This window comes from Meriones unguiculatus, chromosome 21 (genome assembly GCF_030254825.1).
Source record: "Meriones unguiculatus strain TT.TT164.6M chromosome 21, Bangor_MerUng_6.1, whole genome shotgun sequence".
Taxonomy (NCBI): domain Eukaryota; kingdom Metazoa; phylum Chordata; class Mammalia; order Rodentia; family Muridae; genus Meriones; species Meriones unguiculatus.
In genome coordinates this window covers 17372483-17387105 of record NC_083368.1, presented here as the reverse complement: position 1 = coordinate 17387105, position 14623 = coordinate 17372483, and the positions used below count along the sequence as shown (strand labels likewise).

Genomic DNA, 14623 nt, shown 5'->3' with positions numbered 1-14623 from the left:
CTCAAGCTTTCATCAGCTGGGACTTCCTGCATAACACTGGGCCATCAACATTCCGCTATGGGAAGAGAAGTTCTGCTCTTCCCTGAGAACTTATAAGCAGTTAATGGCTGGGGGCAGGGGACAGCTCATGAGGCCCGATCGTTCCCTGAAGATGTATAGGCAATTAAAGTTCCTAAAAGAGACAAAAGAATTTTCTTCAGCGACACAGCCACTGGTAAACCTACCCATGTGCCTTTAAATAACCCCTCACCCACGCCCTGGGTAAGTGTCCTCATTAAGCTCGTTAATCCACAAGAAAATGATGTGAAAAGAGAGAGTACTAGTTGGGGAGAGAAAGAGGACCAGGCAGAAGTGGGAAACGAGGCAAATGGAGAACAAACATAAACGGCAAATGGAGAACAAACATGAACAATAACCCTGCTTATATGTGAGAAACTGTCACAGTGAAATCCACCATTGTGTATAACTAATGTATCTGCTAAGAAGAAACTTTTAAAATGCAAGCTACTTAAGGGGAGGAAAAAAAAATATTTATTCTTTCTAACAGCAGGCATAATAGTTTCAAAAAAGTTAGCTTTATGTGAATTTGACTAGTCGATGTGTTATTTGTATAGAAAGCCCTTAGTAGACAAAAGCTGTGGGCCACCTGTTATACTTGAAATGCAAACATTGTTCATCTACTACAAAACTTAATCATCTGCACAAATTATTTCAAACGGTAGCACATGTCTGTAATAAGATCATAATCTCTTAGTGTTAGCCAACCTGAGTTCAAATCCAAGTTGTTGTTGTTTTTTTTTCTGTATTTTGTGAGAAAAATTAACCAAGCTTGTTTTATCTTCAAAACCATGCTATTGTGGAGATGAAGTGAATAAAGTGACAAGTCACAGTAAACATTCTCTTGCCTGTGTGACTCTGACACGTTAAGTCTGGGAGGGGACTGAGGTCACCTACTATGACCCAAGCAGAGAGAAACGATGACCCTTCACAATGACCCAAGCCATTCAAGTTTCCATTCATGAGCACCTTATACTGAATATATAGACAATCCTGTGATCCCCTCCATCTTCCCAAATACCCATAATGTGCCATCGTCTGTGCTAGCTCTGAATATACAGCAGGACGCACAGTACTGCATCTGTGGGGCTAACATTCTACAGGCAAAAGATACACTTTTTCATGTGTGCAATCAGGTTGATAGAAGCTCTTTTAAGGAGTTCTTTAAGAGCCAGGCAGTGGTGGCATATGCTCTAATCCCAGCACTCAGGCAGAGGCAGGCGGATCTCTATGAGTTCGAGGACAGTTTGGTCTATAAACAAGTCCAGGGCAGCCAGGGCTACACAGAGAAACCCTGTCTCGAAAAACCAAAAACTAAAAAACAAAACAAATAAAACCCCCCAAACCTTAGCTTTATAGCTAAAAATAGGTACATAGACACCGACAGTCAACATGTACGTCACAAACATGAATGAGGTACTGTGACATAACCTACGTCATTAATTTTACCTTCCAAGTAAGTAAATGAAGTTGTTAGCATGAAAAACAGTAACAGGCTTCAAATATAGTAAAAGGCAAGCAAGGTAGTAAAAGACATAACCTACGTGAGCATAGAAAAAGAAAATGAAAACAGGCAGTCCCCCAAGGCTGGTCAATTTATAGAGCTTTCTTGAAATAGCCAACAGATGGCTGTTCCCAGAGGTTAGGGCAGGAGTTGTAGAGCAGCGCTGGCTTTAAGGAGACAGGCCTGGAGAGGCCCCTGTGCTGAGGCGTCACATCCCTGCTGGCTGGTCCATACCAACAACCTCTTTAGGACTCCACATACGTTTGGAATGTTCTATTGCCATGGGAAAGTGGGTGAAGACACAGCAATCTTTATTTTTGACAGTGCTGGTCATCAACCTAGGCCTTTACACATGGTAGGCAAGGGTCTTACCAACCGTAAGCCCAGCCTCTCTTACACTGAATGCAATGTCTCCAAACTACTAAGAAAATTAGAGTCCCTGTTCAAGAAAGACAGTTAAGTTCATTCAAAATCTTCAGTAGTCAGCTCAAGGTAATCCCTGAAATACAAAACCAGGTACTATCCCTATTACTGTTTCATTAAAACAGACAAGCCCTACCCCCAACTTTACTTCCTTAATTCTAGAAACCCTGCACCATCTGCTCTCCCAAAGGTTCTGAGTTCAAATCTCAGCAATCACTTGGTGGCTTACAACCATCTATACTGGGATCTAAAGCCTCTTCTGGCATGCAGGTGTACATGCAGATAGAGCACCCATATATAAAATAATTAAATCTTTCAAAAAATTGCATGATTTATGCAGTAAGCCTCCAGGCTCCTGCCTCCGTGGCAAACATAAAACTTGAGGACTTCCCTAGCTAAGAGTTATTTCCATTAGAAAAGGGGGGCAGGAGTGCTGGGGGACTTGTTTTGTTTTTGTAACGGCAGTCCAGGCAGAAAGCATACTCATGACCATGCTGTTATACAGTCAATGGGCCCACCCCAAATGATTTCATTGCTTGTTTAGGTTTTACCTCGTTTCATTAATTTTACCTTCCAAGTAAGTAAATGAAGTTGTTAGCATGAAAAACAGTAACAGGCTTCAAATATAGTAAAAGGCAAGCAAGGTAGGACATACTTGTAATCCCAGCACTACAGAAAAAGGCAGCAGGGTAGTAAGTTCAAGGCCAGTCTGGACTACTAAGATTTTCTCAAAAAACAAAAATAAAAATAAGGTCAAAATAAGCCAGGAGTGGAGGTTCATGCCTTTAATCTTAGCACTTGGGAGGCAGAGATCAGTGAATCTGAGTTAAGGCCAGCCTGGTCTACAGAGTGAGTTCCAGGACAGCCTGGACTATACAAATTGTTTTGAAAAAATATTTTTTTAATATTTATTATTTATACAACATTCTGCCTGCACACCAGATCTTACTATAGATGGTTATGAGCCACCATGTGGTTGCTGGAAATTGAACTCAGGAAGAGCAGCTAGTGCTCTTAACCTCTGAGCCATCTCTCCAGCCCTGAAAGAAAATTTTTTAAAGGTCAAAATCAAGGCTGGAGAGATGGCTCAGAGGTTAAGAGCACTGGCTGTTCTTCCATAGGTCCTGAGTTCAATTTGCAGCACCCACATGGTGGCTCACAACCATCTATAATGAGATCTGGTGCCCTCTTCTGGCCTCCTGGCATACATGCAGGAAGGACACTGTATACAACATAAATAAAGTCTTAAAAAAAAAAGTCAAAGTAAAATACAAGTAGAAGTGGCAGGGAAAGTCTCTAGAACTGACTTGTTCCATCAGCTGCTTTTCTTCTACTGGAATAAGCGCTGCTATGATATGCAGTGTCCAGCCTCTTCTCAAGTCAGCTCTACATTGCTCACACCCCAAAAATTCTAGGCTCACATTTAACCCACAGACAAATCAGACACAATTCTCCCACCCCATTCTCACCCCGAGCAGTGCAAACTCTAGGCCCTCGTGTCTGAGAGTCAGAAGCCCACGTCAGTGCAGTGGTACATTCCACCCTCTCCACTTAGCAGGTTTCTGCGAGACTATTAATTCACCACGAAGAGAAGCTGCAGGCCGCCTGACTGTGCACGACCAGGAATTCACTTGGAAAGGTTTTTACTTTTTAAGGCAGTATCCAAGCATACCCATAGATTTCCTGTTCTAAAAAAAAACAACAAAGTAATAAAAGGCTTGATTTTCACCTAATAGTCCCAGGATATTTAATTCAAGGGCGATCAAGGCAGACCAGACAGACAGCTCAGTGGGGAAAAACATTTGCCACCAAGTGCCATCTGGAGTTAGCTCCCAGGCCGCACAGCAGGAGGGAATGAACTTCTGCAGTAGGTTGTTCTGACCTCCACACCGTCACAACGTAGCACAAGCACTCACACAGAGACACACAAAGGCTCCAAAAAGTTTACGGACAAAACAACATTGTTAAAAATATTTATTCTCATAGTCTATCATAAGTACAGGCTCCGCTCTGTTACAGATGTGTTGAAATGACAGCTCCCTTCTTATCCAGCCAGGGTACACACCTTCCGTGTTGGATTCTTCCAAATCCAGATGACCAAACAGTCCTTCATCCCCACAGTAGGCTAAAACATTTATAAAGAGAAAAAAATAAATAAATTAAACACCTTTCTACACACAGCTGAAGAACCAAGCCTTAGGCATTTGTTTGTGTTTCCCTTTTAAACTCAGTTACTAGAGGACAAGGATCCATCAGTAGACAAATTAAAAATAACAAAACAAGAACAAACATACAGAAATACAGTTGTTACTTTTGAATGTGGTTTACCTTGAGAAAGGGATAATTTCAGTTTCTATCTAAAAGGAAGTCAATTAAAAGATAAACAATGATTCTCATTAACTAAAAGGACCAGGGAACTGAAATAAAATGCTATTACATAAAGCATGAACAGAAAAAGCCCTTTCCTGAGTACTCTCTATGAGTGAGATTCTGTGGAAAGTCCACATTGCAGTTACCATTTCTGTTTATAAGCTACCACGATTCTGACATGGAAATGGCTACACAATCGGGAGAATAAATATGACCTAAGGGCCTTGACCTTAGCCTACCCACGTCACTGAAAACAATTAGTCACTATTTCCACTTTTGCTAACTCTTACCCAAAATGCTTAATTCACAAAGGGGCACAAATTCCCACAGCATTTGTTAAAGGGAAGGAGGGGCACCAGGATCCAAGAAAGAAAAAAAACGTATATTCTTATTACATAAAGCATCAACAGAATTTCATGTCTAACTCATTCTGATTAAAAATGTGACTTAATGACAATGAGGTTCTGTGGTTTATTTTTAAAGGCCATTTAGACCTTTCTATGCCTACAAAACACAACATAAATTTACCATTATCTATCAAATATTAACTGAATACAAGGATTTTTACATACAACTACAATATTAAAACAAACTCTTCACCTATTAAGATTTCTTTCTCACTGGAGTGAAAACACAAAATAAAGAAAAAAGACAATCTTTCTTGGTCTAATACAGATAATAGAAATGATTCTTTTAGTTAATATATTTGTCTTACTTATGTTTTAACTGGGTGGGATGGATTAAGACTATAGCTTAGCACTCAGGAAGCAGAGGCAGAAGATCAAAAGTTCAAAGCCTAGCTGGGCAGTGATGGTACATGCCTTTAATCAGCACTCAAGACAGAAGCAGGTAGATCTCTGAGTTCAAGCCCAGCCTTGTCTACATAGTCAATTTCAGGACAGCCACAGCTATGTAGAGAAACCCTGTCTCCAAAGAACAAACAACAGCAAAAGTTTATTGGTCAAAATCACCTGGTAAGTGCTGCTAATACTTACATAATACATTATTAAATTCTCATGGTAACCTAATTTAGGAGGTATTATACCCAAACCATAAAGAGAAATCATAGCTTTGAAGGCTCAAGGGCCTCTTGAGGAAACATTCTTGATACCTTGCAGTATTTAAAAAAATATTCAAAGATTGGTACAGTAGTGACTTCTATAATAATGTGTCTTAAATGAATGTTTCTCTAAAGAGATAACTGTAGAGGAATGTTAATTCAGAACATGGCTGTTCCGGCAAGAGATCACCTTCTAGGTCTGTGTGATCTGGCTAGAATATAAACAAGTCTTTAATCCAGGAGACAGAAGCAAGCAGATCTGAGTTCAAGGCCAGCCTGCTATAGAGCAAGTACTAGGTAAATATAAAAGCTTAGGTCCAGGTGTGGTGGTACACTCCTTTAATCCCAAACAATGACAGTAAAGTTAGTTTGTAGAAGGAAACACCCAAGTTTGAAAGTGATGCCTAATTGTGAGGTAGGAAAGGTGACGAATCAGAGAAAGACTTGTCAGAATAGGGTACGCCCTATTCTCTTTTCAAGAGAAGAGAAAGGAAAGGGTAATGCAGAGAGAGGAAGGAGGCAGTTCTCCTGTGACAGTAAGACAGATGGGTTGTAAAGAGAGAACTCAGGTGAAGACTGAAGGAGCCAGGAGATTAGAGCAGACTGCCTGAGTTAGTTTGAGGCCAAGCAGAGCAGTTTTTGGACAGAGAATAAGCCAGCTGGGAGGAGAGTTTGAGCCAGAACAGCTGAATTGAACCAGCTAGCCATGAGCTCAGAAAGAATAAAAAAAGGGTGAGTTTATTCAACAGTAATTCTCAGAGGTTGGAAACATTCTAGACCTAGGTTAGATTGTACAGAGGCTAGAAGCTTCCAGGACTAGGCATAGGTTAGCAGACAGAGGCAGCAAGCCTCAGAGACAACTGAATCAGAGAAAAAAAGTTACTGGCTTACAATCACTGAGCCAACAAAGAGCAGACATACTACCTTACTCCTATGTCACAAAAATAGAAAGTCATAGTTCAAGGAACCAGGGCTACCAAAAAAAAAAAAAGAAAGAAAGAAAAAAAAAAGAAAAGAACTTAATGGGAAGCCATGCCATGAAGGGAATTTTAAGCAACCATTCCATGAAATGCATTCCTGTGTTCCTAGCACTCAGGAGGCTGCGTTCAAGGCCATCTTAGGATACATATAAGCCTTGCCAACACCCCGTAACCCCATCCAAAAAAATAAATCCACACATAAAAGAGAAGTGGTGTCATAACAGACCAAAGAAAAGAATAAAATGAGGAAATAAAAAAGAGCAGCTGGGTGAGGGTGATGCACCCCTTAATCTCAGTGCTGGAGAGGGAGAGGCAGAGGCAGGTGGATCTCTGAGTTACAGGACAGCCAAGGAGACACAGCGAAATTGTCCTGAAAAATAACAACAACAAAAATGAAGACCATCTATGAAGAATTTTAACAGGAACACTTTAACTGTACACTGGGCATATTGAGGGCACACAGAGTGGAAACTCTGAAAGCAAAATCTCTTCTGAAAAAGAGACCACAGTAGAGGAATGGGAAAAAATTGTATCACAAAGCAGAGGAAATGTTGGTAAGATAACTTGCAGCAGGCTATGCAACCCTGTGCAAAGGCTATACAGGATTTGGAGATGGTCTACTACCTACCAACTCTGCTCTGGAGGCACTGACGTGGTAACTGCAGCAAAATGTACAAACCACCTAAAATAACTGGCCTGTTGAGGTGAGTATGAGTGATATCACTGCAAACTACCCACACCTAATTTGAAAATTTGAAATGAGAGGGATTGGTTGGGGTATAGTACCTCTTACTGGCAGAATGCTTGCCTGACATGCACAAGGCCTTGGGTTCAAATCCCCCAGCATTCCAAAAAAGAAAGAAAAATTGAATCGGAAGTACTTCTAGTATGAACACTTCAAGCACAAAATACCCAATCTGTATTTTCTGTCCATTCGTTAAAAAGAAGTGACTCGGAGGAAGGTTTGAAGAAACTGAATACCCGGTGTATCAAATGAAGGATGTTAGGATAACAATGAGTGTCTGAAACACAGCTGAAATGGCCGCTATGACTGGAGACCCTACCTTTTGAGACTCTGCTTTTACAAGAATATTTCTACACCATTTATACACGTTTTCACAAGTTGCAACATTTTAAAAGTTCAATGTGCTCAAAAGCTCAAATACTAAAGCTCTAATGACCGGCCTGTAAGAAATACTGGAGAATGATAGAATCTTTATAAAGCAAAGTCTTGGGCTGGAGAGATGGCTCAGAGGTTAAGAACACTCACTGTTCTTCCAAAGGTCCTCAGTTCAATTCCCAGCAACTACATGTGGCTTACAACCATCTATAGTAAGATCTGGTTTATCAACAGAATGTTGTATAAATAATAAATAAATCTTAAAAAAATAAATAAATAAAAAGCAAAGTCTTATGGGAGGAGTTGGACCATGGGGCATGTCCCTGAGTGGGACATGCAGACTCAGCCTGTGCTCTTTTGGCTTCCCCACCACCAGGAGGCGACGGGCATCCTTTCACTCCTACCGCAGCCATGGACTGTGTCACTAGGATCAAAGCAACAGGCAGAGGCAACCATAGCCTAAGGCCTCTGAAACTGTGAGCCAAGTAAACCTTTCCTCCTTATAAACTAATTTGTTACAATAGGAAGGTGACTAATAATAAACACACACACATATGTATGTATATACATACACACACATGTTAATATGTAAACTGTGTGCATGAAATTTTCAAGCAGTTTATGTAATAGCAATAAGAATATGTCTGGGTAACAAATGTGACACTGCATTCTTGAAGCGATATGTATTCATATACTTCAATTTACTAATCTCATACAGAAATAAAATCAATAAAGTTATGTGCATTAAAATGCTTGGGGAGCTGAAGAGAGAACTCAGCAATGAACAGCACTGGCTGCTCTTCCAGAGAACCAGAATTCAATTCCCAGCAGTTACATCTAGAAATTAACAACTATCTGTAATTCCAGTTCTACAGAATCTGATACCCTTTTCTGGCCTCCATGCTCATCAGGCACATACACAGTGCACATACATACAAGGAAAATACTAATACAAATTAGTAATAGTAATAATTTTTAAATTTTATTTTTAATTACACTTTAATATAGTAATAATCTTAAAGCTTTTAATATTATATTGTTATGAAGAATACAGAAAAACCCAAGTAATTGACAAGTGGAAAATATATGGGATTATCACTTCTAATTTTAGGTGAAAAGACCAATATTCTATGTATCCTGTTAGGATATGATAGAAAAGGTTATACTTTCATGGCATAATTAATTATTTTCTTTTAAAAATGTGTATCATGACACTAGCATAGTAAATAATGATTCTGAAGTGGAGGGAAGAAAGCAAAGCAGATACACAGTAGTTAACACAAGCTAGACTAGTCCACAATTTTTTTCCAACAACCCAAGATTATGACTGGTGAAGTTATGGGTTCTGCTTCCCAAGGATTCAAAACCAATTGACATATGAACATCTGCCCTCCAATGTTGGTTTTCAAGAGTATTACCTTAACACTGATGGTTCAGGCATTCCAGGATCTGCACCCCTCGTAAAGCCTGAAGGAAAAAAAAAAGTTTCAAATAAAACAATTACAAGCACAGCAGACAAAAAGTTTACAATCAAATCTCCTTCAATCCAGTCTGGGACAGCTGTCTCAGCTGACCTGGGCTGCTGAAAGTTCCTCGTTTTCACTAGATTTTGGAGCAGCAACCTGGGCCACTCGGCCCAAAGGACAGTTGTTTCTACTGTGTCATCAGCACAGTTAATCTTTTTTTTTTTTTAATTTGAGACAGGGTTTCTGTGTAGCCTTGGTCGTCCTGTACTCACTTTGTAGACCAGGCTGGCTTCAAACTCACAAAGATTTGCCTGCCTCAGCCTCCCAGTCCTATGACAGGCGTGCACCACTGTGCCCAACAGAGTCAATCTTACCATACCTTACTTTCCATTCAGTCACTCCCCATACCTTACTTTCCATTCAGTCACTCCCCAAGACTAGCGCAAGTCCCAAGCCATACTGGGAAACTATGAAGAGCTTAAATATGAAGGAAGATCACATCTTTTTTGAAAGTATAATTGAAGATATCTTCTTTATTCTCCTCAAACTACTCTCTTTAATAAAGACTCACGATAGAAAAGGGGAGAGAAACCATTTACTATTTTTATCTACCTATTTACAATGTATTCTAATTACAAATAAAAAAAACCTTCACTATTTAAACAGAATTTAAATTCAGTTGATGATGTATTAATTTCCTGAATAACTGGTTAAAATTAAGAATGTCAAAACCTGTGAGGTGCTGAGTATGGTGACCAGCACTTGGGTGTCCATGGTAATATCCCAAGTTTGGTAAGACCTAATGGGAAGCCCAAGCAAAGAGGTCAGACAGCACCTGGCCTCAGACAGGACCCCTGAGTTTGGGAACCAGAACCTCTTATAACAGGCTGTAACTATGTCTCTGGAGAGAGGTACTATTTTCCAAGGCTAATTGGTTTATGAACATCTTCAAAAGATAATGCAGAATAGAGTCATTAGAGATACGCTAAGGGCTACAGAAAAGCAAGAAACTACAGAAACCTATTTTCCAATTAGTGGTGGCACACACCTTTCATGCCAGTATTGGGGAGGCAGAGACAGGTGGCCTCTGTGAGTTTGAGGCCAGCCTGGTCTACAGTGAGTTCCCCGCCAGCCAAGGCTACACCAAGAAACCCTGTCTCCAAAAACAAAACAAAGACCTATTGTGCTGGGTGTAGTGGCACATGCCTTTAATCACAGACCAGGTTGCTTCTCATAGCCAGGCAACACAGTGAGACCCTGTCTCAATTACAAGCAAACAACAACAACAAAAAGCCTTTTTATTGGTAACTGTCCAGATAGATTCTTTTCTGTTATATTCTCTAATGCTATCCCTTTATGAAGCACTAAAACATGCTTGAAAATAAATTACAGCTGGGCATGATAACACTTACCTTTAATCCCAGCACTCTGGAGACAGAGGCAGGAAGATCTCTGTGAGTTCCAGGCCAGCCTGGTCTACACAGTGAGTTCCAGGAGAGCTATGTAATAGAAAAGACCTGTCTCAAAAGTACCAATACTAATAATAAACTGGACATACATAAGATAATCTGCAGTTTCAGGTTTCAGTGAGAGAAGACAGATGTAGAACCTGGGAACTAGCTTAAGCATGGAATCCAACTTCCTATCAGTGTATGGGGACAGACCTCGATAAATAAGGAGAAGCACTGGAAGGGCAGCCCTGGTAACATCAACCTTGGCCTGAATGACAAGTCTTAGAAAAGGAACCAACGTGCATCACCCGGCCTCAGACTGAAGATTCTGACAAGTTGCTACAGCTTCCAGCTAAACAGAATCCCAATCTATACAGAGCTGTGCACACTCATAAGCCAAAAGTGGAAGACAGGAGGAGCTTGAGATTACAGGCAAGGCAGCCTAGGCTTCATGGAAGGGCCTAATCTTGGGGGAGGGGGGAGAGGAGAAAGATAAATTGACAAAGGAGAAGAGTCCAGTGCACCTGTAATTCCAATTTTACCAGAGACTGAAGCAGGGCTGCAAGTTCAGCCAGCCTCCCCTACAGAGACTATGAAAATGGAGGGGCTGCAAAGAATTGTATGGACAATAGAGCCTATTAAAGTAAACGGTGGTGCACACCTTAATTCCAGCACTCAGGCAGGTAGATCTCTCTGAACTAAAGGCCAGCCTGGTCTACAAAGGAAGTCCAGGAGAGCCAAGGCTACACAGAGAAACCCTGTCTTGTAAAACCAAACACCAAAACCAAAACAAACAAGGCCCATAAACTGTCAGCAGGGTGTGGTGGCACATGCCTTTAATCCCAGCGCTCAGGCAGTAGGCAGATTTCTGCACAATGCTAGCCTGCCCTACCTAGTGATTCCAGGACAGCCAGAGCTCCACAGAGAGAAATCCCCCTCTTCTCAAAACAAGTAAAAAAAGAGTAAGCTCTCACAATTACTTTCTTTATTCTAACACTAAATAAAGTCACTGAGTTTTTTTTTTTTTTTCTTTCAAAATAGAGGATAGAGCGGGATGTGATGGTGCAGGCCTGTAATTTAAGCATTTGAAAGGCAGAAAAAAGAATCAGGAGTTCAAGGTTGGCCTGAGCTACATGAGGCACTGTCTCAACAACAATAATAATAAATAAATAAAATATTTAAGACTTATTAAAATATCCAGGCTATCACAGTTCACAAGTACAGCTGCCTGGAGAATGCCCAACCTAAAGGGCTCTGTCAGGACCGTGAATGAACACATTTTATCTTAAGTCATCTAAAACAAATGGGAAGCGGCACCTTTCGAGAGCCCTGATTTAACATGTGAAATGAGGACTCTGAAAAGTCAAAATACGTATTCCAGCCCAGAGAGCTGGAGCTAAAATCCTATGCGGATTCCCTTTTACGTTATTGACTGAATAAGGCAATTAAGATTAAAAATGAAAAAAGTACTCAACCAGGAACGGGATTTAGTGTGCAGGCCTGGAGAAAATATTTGCATGGACATTTGGGCAAGAAAGGTATGACTTTCCTTCCTTGAAAAATGAGGTCAGTAACGTTTGGGAAAATTCATTATACAATTAAGAAAGCTTAGGCGTCCAACTACTGTCACAATCACGCTTCAAGGGGGTGACTTTTAACCTGACCTAGCATCTTTTCACTTAGGCCAACCTACAGCAGGAGAAACGCTCTGAAAGCCAAATAGGGATTAATCTTTCTTTAGGGGCCATATAATTCTAAAATCAATCTTGAAAAGTCTAGCTTTTATTTTACAGATATAAGAATGGAATATGACGGTCTGTGTGACTGGCTAAATACTGGCCAAAAGCTAAAAGAAGTAACTCGAAGTTCGGTTCTCCAGCCCGGCTAGACAGCCTCAAAACACGTGGACACCACGGCGACCCTGTTTATCTGCCCCGCCCCAGAAGACCAAAACCCCAAGATTCACAGACCCAACAAGCCCAGCCCCGAGCTCCTCCCAAGTTCTTCAACCACTGACCCAGGTAAATCACGAGAGGAATAAAGCCCCAGCGGATGGCAAACTGGCCGCCCTTAAAGAGCTGCTGCAGCCTCTGTTTGGCTTCTTTGCTCAGCTTCACCATGGTGCCGACCGACCAGCGGAATGGAGACTATTCAGCAACGACCGCGTTCGGATTCCGAAAAGCTGAGAGGCGTTGTGCGTGCGCTGCGCATGCGCCACAGGCGGGCTTTACGGCAGGCGTCGTGAGGCATCACCGACAGAGGCCGTAAATCGTTGCCCGACCCCAACCACGGTCCCTGGGAGGTCCTTGCGTTGTTGGTTCGCTGCGCTCCCCTTGTCTTTCGTGTTCTTTTTTTAGTATTGTGCTTTTTCTTGGGGAGGTGTGGGGCCGTGGCTTGATTTGTTTTTAAAGCTAGGGCCTCGCTGTTTCAGTCCAGGCTGCCACGGAACCCACCGAGATCCTCCTGCTTCTGCCTCGTGGCAGAGTGCTGGGATTAAAGGTGTGCATGAGTTTATCACCGGCTTCCCCGATTGCAGGGAGCACTGATTTGGGGATTCCTTTTGTTTGGAACTGCACTTGTTTTTGTTTTCGAAGTCTTTAACAATTTTTAAAGCACACCTTCTAGTGTTCTTTCTTTGAGAAAGGAAGGAATGTAAATAAAATTCCCGAGGACCGAGTTTTAGTACGATTCGGTCTACTATTCTGTGTTATCTTGCATAAATTCTTAACATGGCAGAGAAGGGGTCTTACTGTGTAACTTCAGCTGTCCTAGAATCCTTCTGTGTAGTCCAGGCTGACCTTGAACTCATAGAGATCTGCCTCTTCGTTGCTGGGATTAAAGGCTGCGCCACCATGCCTGGACGGATTCCATTGCAACAATCAAAATTAGTACATAGTGACTCCTGTTGGCTGAATGTGAGTGGGAGTGTAATGCCAGGTTCATGGGACCCTCAGAGACCATCAGGAGATGACTCCATGCAATAGCAAGAGAGCTTTATTATGAGAGGGATCGAACTTGGGACCCAAGTGGGACCCTGAGCTCTGAGTAAACAGGGTTTTTAAAGGGAAAGTCTGTGAGCAGGAGGTTTCCATGACAGCAAGCAGGGGGGCACAAGCCTTGGTGTTACAGAATGGGTGAAGTTTAGCAGGGCGGGGTGACCTTTTCTGGGGTATACAATCACAGTGGCTAAGGCATATAATCACAATGGCTATTTTTCTAAACCATATCTCAAACATTGGGGAGAATTTTCCAACCTGATTTCCAACCGATTCCCATTGGTTATTGCCAGGGAGTTTATCTCTATTTTCTATGAAGCATTTATTCTCTGATATTTCTTGGAGGCTGTTGCTAGGAGAGTTAACTTTGTTTTCTGCCATGTGCACATTTTGTGATATTTCCTGGTGCCTGAATTCAGGTCCCCTTTATTTCAAAATGGAGTTATATTCAAGCTAACTTAAACTCTTCAGGAGCTTCCTCCTCCACTAAAAGTTCCAATACTAAACAAGCCACAATATTCTGGCTCATATCTTGTCCTCCCTAAGATAGGTTGGTGGTTGACCTCTCTGTTTTTTTTTTTTTTTTTTAGGAAGTAAGAAATAGATGGATTGTTTTTTGTTTTTCTTGCATTTTTTAAAATTTTATTTTATTAATTACACTTCATTCACTTTGTATCCCCCCATAGTCCCTCTCTCCTCCCCTTCGGTCCTATCTTCCCTCCCCCTTCTTCACGCATGCCCCTCCCCAGTTTAGTGTCCAAGTGGGTTACATAGTACTGGGAAGAGGGACTGCCTCTGACATAATCTGATTGACCTGCTCTTTGATCACCTCCCCCTGAGGGGGGAGCAGCCTTACCAGGCCACAGAAGATGACAATGCAGCCACTCCTGATGTGATGTGATAGATTAAGATCAGAAGGAAGGAGAGGAGGACCTCCCCTATCAGTATATTGCACTTTTTAAGAGATTTAAAGCTATACCTCCTAGTAGGGCCCTACATCTAGAAACCTTGATTAGTTTGGGTTGAAGCTTGGCTTTTGGTTTGTCTTTGAAGTTCCTTGAGTGAGTCTAAATTTTGTTTTTCCAAGATAGTGGCTATCCTGGACTTGCTTTGTAGATCAGGCTGACCTTGAACTCACACAGATCCTCTGGCCTCTGCCTCCCAGGAGTGCTGGGAGTACAGGCCTGCACTACCTC

The 14623-nt window shown here is 41.6% G+C and overlaps 1 protein-coding gene across 2 annotated transcripts; it reads right to left on the bottom strand.

Moving 5' to 3' along the window:
* Positions 1 to 3927: 3927 nt before the first annotated feature.
* On the bottom strand, positions 3928 to 12650 carry Tomm7 (translocase of outer mitochondrial membrane 7). 2 transcript variants are annotated; one of them, XM_021661445.2, is made up of 3 exons: positions 12449 to 12636; positions 8933 to 8981; positions 3928 to 4109 (listed from the first exon to the last, which is right to left on the bottom strand). In XM_021661445.2, exons 1-3 carry the CDS (start codon positions 12549 to 12551, stop codon positions 4094 to 4096), a joined length of 168 nt encoding a protein of 55 aa, XP_021517120.1. In that variant the 5' UTR covers positions 12552 to 12636; the 3' UTR covers positions 3928 to 4093. The 2 variants fall into 2 exon arrangements, with proteins under 2 accessions (XP_021517120.1, XP_060229977.1); XM_060373994.1 differs by having other exon boundaries at positions 4062 to 5277; positions 12449 to 12650.
* Between the last annotated feature and the right edge of the window lie 1973 nt (positions 12651 to 14623).

Excerpts from the sequence above, each read along its gene's own strand:
- Tomm7 (XM_060373994.1), bottom strand. The coding sequence starts at position 12,551 with ATGGTGAAGCTGAGCAAAGAAGCCAAACAGAGGCTGCAGCAGCTCTTT. Across the intron at positions 8,982-12,448 it reads TCCTCTCGTGATTTACCTGG|GCTTTACGAGGGGTGCAGAT; the intron begins GTCAGTGGTTGA and ends TTTTTCCTTCAG. Across the intron at positions 5,278-8,932 it reads CCTGAACCATCAGTGTTAAG|GGTTTCTCTACATAGCTGTG; the intron begins GTAATACTCTTG and ends CTTTGGAGACAG.